At 45.1% G+C, this 10880-nt stretch overlaps 1 protein-coding gene across 1 annotated transcript; it reads right to left on the bottom strand.

Moving 5' to 3' along the window:
• Positions 1–246: 246 nt before the first annotated feature.
• On the bottom strand, positions 247–10844 carry PCED1A (PC-esterase domain containing 1A). The gene is given in 9 exon segments (XM_039863894.1): positions 247–6121; positions 6480–6566; positions 6569–6754; positions 8443–8689; positions 8802–8952; positions 9053–9291; positions 9403–9482; positions 10014–10158; positions 10422–10844. Coding segments are annotated over 9 exon segments (1431 nt in total). The 5' UTR covers positions 10470–10844; the 3' UTR covers positions 247–5873.
• Between the last annotated feature and the right edge of the window lie 36 nt (positions 10845–10880).

Raw genomic sequence — 10880 nt, 5'->3', positions numbered from 1 at the left:
CTGTGCAACTGTTTATGGAATTGCTGTTCATAGGCACCTCTGGCTTGATTCTGATTTTTTTTTTTTTTAAAAAAACCTGCTTCTGAGGCTGCACAATTAGGAAGTATGTAGATTACTGTAGAGTTTTGGTAGTTAACCTTTATCCAGTTAAGGAAATTCTTTTCCATTCCTAGTTTGCTAACAGTTTTGATCATGAATGGATGTTGAATAATAAAAATCTTTTTTCTGCATCTACTACAAGCACTATTTGGTTATTCTGCTTTATTCTGTTTATACAGTGAATTACAATTTTAAGTGTCTTTTAATATTAAGCCATTCCTGGAAAAACCCATCCTGGTTCCCTTTTAACTGACATATAATTCCCACACAGATTTTACATACAAGTAAAATACTCAAATCTTGAGGGTACAGCTCAATGAATTTTTACATATTTGTGTGTGTATATGCAACTACCACCCAGATCAACTTTTCCATTGTCCCAGAAAGTCCCATCATGCCATTTCCCAATCAATACCTTCTCCAATAGGTAACCACTATTCTGACTTTTATCACCATAGATTAGCCTATTCTTGACATTGTACAGAACAAAATCTTACAAAATGTACTCTAGTGTCTAGCTTCTTTCAGTGTTACATCTGTGAGATTTACCCATGTTGTTGCATCTATCAGTAGATTTTTTCTCCTTTATAGTGTATACTATCCCTTCGTATGGGAAGACAACAATTTGTCCACTCTCTTATTGATGAACATTTGGTTTGTTTCCAAGCTTTAGCTACTATGAATAAAACCTTAATGAACATTCTTGTACAACTCTTTTGGTAGACAGATGCACTAATTTCTCTTGAATTGCTGGATCACAGAGTATGTAAACATTCAGTGTTAGTAAATACTGCCCCATAATTTCCAAAGTGATTGTACCAAGCAGGGATTATACTGCTTTTTTTAAGCCTATCTACCTAATTCATTGTTTGGAATTTCTGCTCTCTCCTGGTTATCACATATGATATTTACATTTGTTTCTCATTTTCACTTTTGCTTGGGTCACTTCTGAGAAGAAGAAATACCACCTTTACTCTATCATCTTCAAACTGCACAACCTCTGTCCTTTCTAAAGCCAAGAATGCATGGTTTGTTTAAGATTCAAAGAAACCATGTAATTCACCATATTATTAAACTAAAAAATTTTTAAAACATCTGAACATTTTGATAGATGCAGAAAAGGCAATTTGACAAAATCCGACATTAGTTCCTACTTAAGAAAAAATCTCTCAGCAAACTAGGAATAGAAGGAAACCCTCAATTTTATAGAGGGCATCTATGAAAAACCTACAGCTAATGTCATACTTAATGGTGAAAAAACTGAATAATTTTCCCCTAAAATCAGGAACAAGTATGTCTGTTCTCACCGATTCTATTCAAAATGGTACTGAACATCCTAACTAGTGCAATAAGACTACAAACATAAATAAAAAACATAGAGATTGTTAAGCAAAAAGTAAAACCATCTTTATTCACAGACAACAGAATTGTCTGTAGGGAATCCAACAGAATCTATAAAAAACTACTAGAACTAATAAATGAACTTAGCAAAGTAACTAATGTGTGTACTTGGTCGTGGTTATGATACAAGGTCAATATACAAAAATCAATTGTATTCCTCTGTACTAGCAATGAATGATCAGAAAAAGAAATTTAAAAACAATATAATTTATAATAAAAATATGAGTACTTATGGGTAAATCTGACAAAAGATATGAAAGATCTGTATGCTGAAAACCACAAAATATTGCTGAGGGAAATTAAAGAAGACCTAAACAAATAGAGAGATATATCTTGCTCATGGGTTGGATTACTCAGTGTTGTTAAGATGTCAATTTTCCCCAGCAATACAATCACAATCAAAATCCCAGAATTTTTGTAGAAATTAACAAGCTGATTTTAAAGGTCTTATGGACATGAAAAGGGCTTAGAATAGCCCAAATAACTGAAGAATAAAGAAGAATAAAGTTGGAAGACTAACATTACCTGATTTCAAGACTTATCATAAAGCTATAGTAATCAAGGAAGTATGGTACTGTCATAAAAAATAGACAAATAGATCAATGGAACACAGTAGAGGGTCCAGAAATAGATCAATACATATATGCACAATGGATTTTCAACAAAGGTGCAAAGGGAGTTGAGTGGAGAAAGGATAATCTTCAATTAATAGTGCTGGAATCACTGGATATTCACACACAAAAAAAGAATTTCAATTCATATCTTACACCATATATAAAAATTAATTCAAAATGGATCATAGACCTAAGTATAAAACCTGAAAACTATGAACCTTCTAGAATAAAACATAGAGAAAAACAGTTGTGACCTTGAGTTAAGCAGAGATTTCTTAAGACATGATACCAAAAGCATAATCCATAAAATTGTGTAATAAACTGCCCTTGATCAAATTAAATTTTTCTGTTCTTCAAAAGACACTGTTAAGAAAAAGACAAGCCACAGACAGAAAGTACTTGCAAACCACACGTCTGATAAGAGACTTGGATCCACAATATAGAACTCGTGAAGTCCAATAAGTTTTAAAAAGGAATGAGGGGATAAGAGAAACAATTTGAACAGAAAACTTTACCAAAGAAAATTGCACATAGGCACAGGAAAAGATGTTCAACATCATTTGTCATTATGGAAATGTAAATTAAAACCATATTACACACCTATTAGAATGGCTAATATTAAGAAGACAAAAAAAAAAAAATACTGACCAACACCAAGTGTGGACAAGGAACTGCAACACTCATACACTGCTGGTGGGAATTTAAAATGAGACAACCACTCTGGAAAATCATCTGGCAGTTTCTTAAAAAGTTAAACATACATCTACCATGTGATCCAGCCACTTCATTCCTAGGTATTTACCCGAGAAGTAAAAATACATGTCCATGCAAAGATTTGTACATAATTGCTCATAGAAGCTTTATTTATATAGTCAAAAACTGAAAACAATTTAACTGTCCATCAACAGATGAATGGATAAATAAATGTTAGTATAGCCATGAAATGGACTACTACTCAGGTACAAAAAGGAATGAACTACTGATCCACACAATGCTATGGATGAATTTCCATATTGCTCCATTAATCCCATTACTTAGACTGAGTGAAAGAAGCCAAGTGATTCAATAAAAAAGTTCTAGGAAATGCATATTGATCTACAATAACAGAAAGCAGATTGGTATCAAGAGTTGTTTGGGGATGGGAGTGGGGAAATGTGAGGTTGTGGGGAGGGGAGCCAGGGAGGATTATAAAGAGGCAGAAGATAGATTTTATTTTGTGATGATGGCTTTGCAGATGTATACATGTCAAAATTTATCAGATTATACATTTAAAATATGTGCAATGAATTCTCAGTTATACCTCAACGAAGCATGTTTTATGTCAGTATGTACTATATTTCCTTACAATCAGAAAGTTTCTCTTTCACCAACATACATAGTAGATGTACTTAAACACTAAGTACTTAAACTCAACACACAATCTATGCAAGGAACTGAATAAAGGCAAGTTACCTGCTTTTGTTAGGAAATTTCCAGTTTGGTTGAAATGGTTTGAAAAAAATTCCACTAATTTTCTTTAAAAACTTCCCTCCCCTACTCCCACCAAATAAAGGCTGGTGTCATATCTGAAGTGCTCATGCATCTTTCACTCCTTTCAGGAATACCTTGGTATAGCAAAGGAAAGGACACTGGAGCCATTCTTTAAAAACCAAGATTCTGTGAATGAGAGAGACTATGAAGATTGTCTTATTAAATGATTTGCCAATGGTTAAATATTAATAGTTTTTGAGACAATGAAGTTTGAGTCTGTCACGCTTAACTAGTAGACAGTGTGCCTACATACTGGAGAAACATAAGATTTTCATTATTTCTACAACTCAAAACAAAGGCCAGGAAACAATTTAAAAGCATGTAATGACTTGTATGTGGCTACTGTTAAAAATTTCCCAGTCACGGCTGAATAAAACCTACTACAGAGGCGTCAAATGTCTTGTACTGTATGGTTATTTGACAACAAACCAAAAATAATTTATCATCATTCTATAGATTTCAAATCTACGTTTGGATGCTAAAGAAAAGGTTGTGAAACCTCACTGTGGGCAATGGGAGCCACACAGCAAGATGAGGTAGAAATTGGAAATACAGAGGTAGAATGATGGGGATTTAGAGCATATGCAGTCTCAAGGTACTTAGAATGAGAGTCCCAGAATTGGGATGGAGTTTGAAGGGAGTGAAAAGCCTGGGAAAGGCTCAATAGGGAAGGTGATAGAATTATCAGAGAACAGATGGCAAGCAACAGAGGGGCCCCATGAGGCTGGGTAACTCATATTACTTTTTTCAGTAAATCAGTCCAAGTGAAGTTTTCTCCAGCAACACTGAAAGCCCCAGAATCAGAGGTATAAAATATCCTGACAAAAAATAGGGTTTGGAAGGCAGAAAGAAAACAAGGGATTGGGCAAACTAGACGCAGCTGACGAAGTCTGCTCCAAGGATAGATTTTTGTTAATGAAAAGAAAAAAATAATAATTTTTGCAAAAAATTACCCAAAATCTTATCTTCCTAACACAAAGCTTTCTTTCATTTTTGTACATTCCCTTCCACTTTTTGTCTATACCAAAAGAAAACCATGCTTGTTTTAGGTGCTGTGTTGGTGCCTGATTCTCAACTGTCCTGTTGAGATGGCTCTCTAAATTAGGGCCTTATTATTAACTGTACCGTTTCCCCAGTACCAGTGTGTGCTGATTTAGCAGCTTCATTTCCACTTAGACTGCCAGTAAGGATCAACAGTTTTCTCGTCTATTTCTATTTGTTTGTGAGATTTTATATCTTTTGCCAAGGTGAAATTTCAATAACGAGTATGGGAAGTTAATGCAAGATCTCTACATCCCTCTTCCATCCAATTCTATTTGTTGATTATTAGTGGGTTTCTGTGTTTCCTAATTTTCATGCCCCACATCATTTATCAGTCTGCTATGCTCCACCCCATGCCACCATTTAGCTCACATGTTGCCCTTGATACTTAGTAGTCGCAAACCTAGGATCAAGACCACTTATCAAAGCCGAGACCATACACTTTTAACTTCTTTATGGAGTCTGGCACAGTCCCCTACCCACTTTGGAATCCTCCCTCCACTCCTCCTCTTCTGTACCCGCTTACCACCAAAGAAGTTAGCCTGTGTTCACTTTGCTCCCATTGCATATTTTATCTATTAAACAACGGGTTTCTATTTGGTCTCCCACTTGGGTTTGGGAGCTTCTTGTTTAGTTACAATCACTTATTGAATGTCCACCATATGCCAAAAACCATGCAAAATAAGGTATGTGTCTTTCTATCTCCAGAAGATGAATGTTGAATGTACACATGAACACATGAGACTAGCATAGGTGAGAACTAGCCAGATCTAAAATTCTATAAAAAATGTTCACAATTTTAACTCAGCCCTTGATATTTCTCAATTCCAAAGAGCCACTAACGACAGCAGACCCCTCCAAAATCTTTGTTAAGCACACATGTTCTGGTGAGGGTGGAAATGAGTGTGTTGGACAGCAGGAAGGACGCATTCAGTGATTTCTAAACAGCATGAGGTGAAAGGCCCAAAGGAAAGAGCCAAGAGGCAGCCTCCCCAACTCTTAAGATCATGGTTTGGAAAACCCACTCCCTCACACAGGAAGATGCCACTCTGTTCTTCCATGCCTTTATTGGTGACAGCAATGGACAAGAACAATACCAGGCATAGCAGACACCCTGGCCCAGCACCTGGGGTGGCAAGCAGGCCCTGCAGGGCCATTGGCACATCCAGCCCCAGCCTAAGATCCAGTCTACCCAGGCCATGTCCCCGAATGAGCAGGAGGCCGTCTGTCCAGTTTGTATGTGTGGATCAATCTGTCTGAGTGTCTGGGCCGCTGCCTGCAGGGTTCCCCCATCCTCGGCACATGGTAGGGGCTGCTGGGAACACAGCGTGGCATCCCCCGGTGGACCACTGGGCCCCGGTGCTGCCCATAGGGGATAGGGCCAGAAACTGGAGGTGGCAGGAGGCCAGGCACAAAGTTCACTCCAGGGCCACATCCTACAAAAGAACCAGTCATTTATGAGAGTGGGCTTTTGGCCAAGGTGAGCCCAGCTCTGCCTTTAGGCTGCTCTGGTCCTCCAAAGTGAGCTTCTCTGGGCTTCAGTTTCCCTATCTGCAAAATAGCAATATCACTTCCCTACTTCCAAACCAGGAAACTGTGACAACCAGTAAGCTGATTAATGAGTCTATAGATGCTGTTCCAGACTCAGCTGTAACTGAACCCAATCCTGCAGGGACACAAGGGTGATCCAACTCCTCTTAGCCTGCCTGGGCACAGGAGACGAGGCTGGGCAAGGCTGAGGGAGGTGTAAAGGGAGGCTGGGAAAGTGTGACAGGATGCTGCAGAGGCACCTACCTAAGTGGGGTGGCATTGAGAAGTCTTCCGTTGGGTTATAACTGAAGAATTCATGGGGTGGGAAGGGCTGGCCTGGGAAAAAGGGGCTTCCTGGGGCAGGGGTGGGAACAGGGAGGTGGGGAGGGGCTGAGGAAGTGGGTAAGGAAAAGGAATGGGAGGGGGTAAAGGAGAGGGCGGGGGTGGGGGCAAGGCCAGCTGCTCCCCGAAGTCTGGGGGCTGCCCCTGGCTCCCCTGGAACAGATGATTCGGCTCTGGCCAGTCCTCAATCCACGGGTCTAGGAATGGGATGGTTGTTTTAGGTAGGCCGGGAGGCCAGGCAGTCCTGACCTCTGGCCCTCCACACTTCTAAACCTCTACTCCCTCCTCCAGGAGGGAGCACCCTTTGCTTTCCACGTTTCCTCATTCCCTCTCATTTCAGGCCAAGCCCAAGATGTGTTCCTCCTTCCTTGCCTTTCTCAAAAGTCAGTGGCTCTGCCTTCATTCTGGTCAGGCTCCCCTCCAGAGTCCTCTCTGTCTGCCGAGCCTCTGTATCTTTAGCTTCTTCCTCTCCCAGCAACTCCCCACAGACCGATAAATAAGCTTAATAAGTCTCTCGGAAACACTCCCTTCACCCAGTAATCCCCTGCTCCTTTCAAACTTTCACAAAGAGTATTGTGTCTGATTTCCACTCCCTCATCAACTGCTGACTCTTTTATTTATTTATTTTTCACAGACTCTTTTAACCTTACTCCAATCCTTCAACATTTTCCCCACTAAATATAATCACTTCCTCGCAAATTTAACAAACGTCTTTCTTCCCGACAAATCACATGACATGGCCAATGGCCTCCATCCTCCCTGAAAGTACTTCTATCTTCGACTCCTTTTGTTTCCTCCATCAGCCCCTCTTCCCTGTCGACTCCAAAATGTGGCCATTGTTCTGTTCTCTCCTTCACAGTTCACACTCATACCCTTTGCTTCCATCTCTCTGTGGACACCACGGACTCTCAGATCTACTCCACATTTCCACAATACCTCAAATAGATTTGCCCTGACCAAACTTACCAACTCACTCTCCCACCCAGCTTCCTTTTGACGTCCCTATTTCTGTAGCTTCCAATTGGATTCAGAAGGCCTGAGCCTCTACAAACTAGTCTTACAAACTCTATGGCATCCCTTCCTTTCTGGGGCTCGGTTCTCTCAACTAAAAAACAAGGAAATTGGACCATTATATAATCGAAGTCCTAATTTACCTCCCTAAAGCTTCGACTCCTGGCTACCAAGTCCCAGAAGTCTGCCTCCATGACCCTCCTGGCCTGTCTGTGCCCCCAACCCCTTCAGTGCTGCAATGAACAGCCTTCTTTCTAACATGACTCATGCCTCCAATTCAATGAGCACTATCCTGTAGTACTGTGTACACAGCAATTGTGCTAGATACTGGGGCCAAAGAGATGAGTCGTCAACAAGTGAGGCAGGAACCCTGACATCTGAGGACATGATGCAGGAGAGAAGCGGACTTGGAAACCATCAGCCACGATGCCCCCTTTGTGAGCAGGCAGGAACTGAGAGACTGACAACACCAGCCGAGGGGCTTCTTTGCTTCTGCCACACTGCCTGGATTACCTTTCTTCTGTTTATCTTTCCGCCCCCAACTTCTGTACTTAGTTAAAAGTATCCCCATTTCTTTCCTGTTCATTTGTAGGGTAGGGATCTTTTGACATGCTGTCTTATGTGCTCAGTGCTTGTATAAATTCATTTGTATACACAGATATGACTATATAACTAACCATACAGAACCATAACTTGAACTGCAGTGTTGCTCCTGTGATCCCACCCCAGGGGATGAAGGAGCACTCGGGGGCCACAGCAGTCCTTCAAGGGGCCTCTACTTCTCTGGAGTACCTCTGTCTTGTTCCACTTGTGAGACCTATGCTCTGAGGGCCTGATCTGCATCACTACCCTCCCCACTTGTGGTAGGGCTCACCAGGGGGGTAGTTACGCTTAGGCAGTTCCACACCCCAGGCGTCAGCCACATGGGTCAGAAGCAAGTGTGAGATGTGGCGATGGGCATGCTGGTCCCAGTGGATACCATCCCAGTGACGGTGTCGTACTGCATGCCGGAAATGAAAATGAAGGTCCAGGACATCGAAGTAGTGGTCCCCAGCCAAAGTAGCACTGTAGAAGTTCCCTTCAACCACATCCCGCCGCAGAGAGGCTGCCAGGGGCTGGAGCTAAGTGAGAAAGTGCAGCATCTAAGAGCCACAGTATAAAGCAGGGTTAGGAGGAAGGGTTCCCTACCAGCCAGCTGCCCCTCCCCCATCATGAAGAACCCTGGTCACTTGCCTCAGGCAGAAGAAAACCCCCAGTGACGCGCTCCCCCAGGGGCATCGCCATGTTCCACACCAGCAGGCAGGAGTCTGGCAACACCTGGTCCATGCGCATGAACACCCGCTCCAGGTTTTCTCGGTAGCTCTCCATTGAGCAGCGGCCATACCTTTTGGGCAGCAGACAGGGTGGACAAGAGCACAGGGGTGGATGGCCTCTGAGCCATACCTCCGCCCCCAACCAGTATTTCTCTCTGCCCCAGCCCCAACCTGGAGAGATCCCAGAGGCAGGAGTTGATGATCACCAGGTCCGGGGCAGGCCCATATGTCAGCTCCTCCAGGATGCCCTCGAGGTACTCAGAATAAACGCGGGTGAGGAAGTAGAAGCGCACAAGATGGTGGCCAGAACCCGAGCAGAACTGGCGGACCTCTCGGTATTGCGTCCCGTTGTGCAGCTCGCCCAGCTGACCCCCAGCCACAAGCTGGTCCTGTTCAAAGCTCAGCTCCCCCTGCAGACCCACCCCCACCCAGATGGTCAGACCCATGCCAGGGAGAACCCTGCCCGGCCAGGGTCTGTGCCCACCCACCATTGCCTAGCATGGCTGCCAAGCTTCCCTCACCTTGGCCTTTAGCTGGGCAGCTGTGAGCAGTGAGTCTTTCTGGAGAAGGAGCACCAGGTCCTTGTACACAGCCCGCTGGACTACAGGGAGACAGAGATCGGGAGGCTGAGGTAAACCTTATTCCATCCAAGCTCCTCCCAAGTCCAGGTCCCCCATCTTCCCAGGGCTAGGGTTGCCCAACACCACCTATGCACAGTGTTGACTTTGAGGCAGGTGAAAAGGTGAGGTTAAAACATCCTGGCACTGCCTCCGATGCTTCTAGTTGTGCACCACCCCCCATTTAGTATACAGTGACCCAAGATCACCCGGCAGAAATAAGTCGGCCAAGTTACCTGGGAGACAGACAACAAAACTAACTGCTTCCATGAGGGAAATTATGGGGGGCTGTCAGGGAGAAAAAAGACACTGACCAAGGATAGGGCGAAAAGCTTGACAGGCTACATCTGTCAAGACAGCTCTGGAAGGTGCATGGGTACATAAAATGAGAAAAATCTACTGGACAGGAACAGATTAGGGGTCAGAAGAGGTCTGAGATGGAGACAAAGGGTTCAGACTTAGAAAACAGGTTGCAGGTGCGAGACCGGGAAGTGTGATCCTAGAAGAGCACTCACTCGAGTCCCCCAAGATGACAACGAACTTGTTGTGTAGCAACTGCTGAACTTCTGAGGCCTGGAAGTGGACCATGGTGCTTCGCAGCGAGCGGCGCTGCTCCTCGTTCTCCAGACAGAAGACCATGTCGCCGCTGACAACGACAGGCTGCAGGGAGAGGCCACTAAGCCGTGCGAGGGTGGGGACTCAGGGCAGGTCAGCCCCAGGGCCCGTCCCGGAATACATAAGACCTATGCCGACCCCTCCAGGAACCAAGCGGCAGAGTGGACCCCATGGTGGCGCTGGCCTCGGTCACACCAGAGGCGGGGTGTGGGAGACGCACAGCCCACAGGCCTCTGTGGCACCGAAGCGCACCCCGCCACGTGCCCGCCACCGCCTCGCGCATGCGCGCGCCCGCTAGCATCAATTACCGAGTCGCGGGCTTTCGCACGGTTCACCCGCGAACAGGGCAGGCCCATGCACCGTAAGCCTCGTCCTCAGCGGGCTCTGGACCAAGCCTCATGTTTCCGCGCCCCAGGAAGCTGGTTGGTGCCGCACAGACCCCGCCCCGCTGAGCCCGTGCGACCAGGTTAGCCGTCGGTGCGCAGCCCGGCGCCCAGCGCTCTCCATGCGTGCGTCGCAGTGGCCCCGAGGGCGCCTTGGGCCTCGGTGCCCCGGGCGGCGACGCTCACAGCTCCCACTTCCGGTCACCCATGTCCCGCCCTGCGCTACTCCCCAATGCCCGAGGGGACAGGAAGGCAGCGGTGGTGGCCGCTGTGTCGGGGCAGAAGCCAGGGCCAGGCCCACCCAGACGGGCTCAAGGCCCGGGTGTGTGGGGGGGGCGCGGGGGCGGCCGAGTGCAGCTGCCCACAGTGCTGATGGCAGTGGCG

This window comes from Pteropus medius, unplaced genomic scaffold (genome assembly GCF_902729225.1).
Source record: "Pteropus medius unplaced genomic scaffold, Ma_sr-lr_union100, whole genome shotgun sequence".
Classification (NCBI taxonomy): domain Eukaryota; kingdom Metazoa; phylum Chordata; class Mammalia; order Chiroptera; family Pteropodidae; genus Pteropus; species Pteropus medius.
Note: the sequence above shows the minus strand (reverse complement) of the source record. Positions and strands in the feature narration are given on the sequence as shown.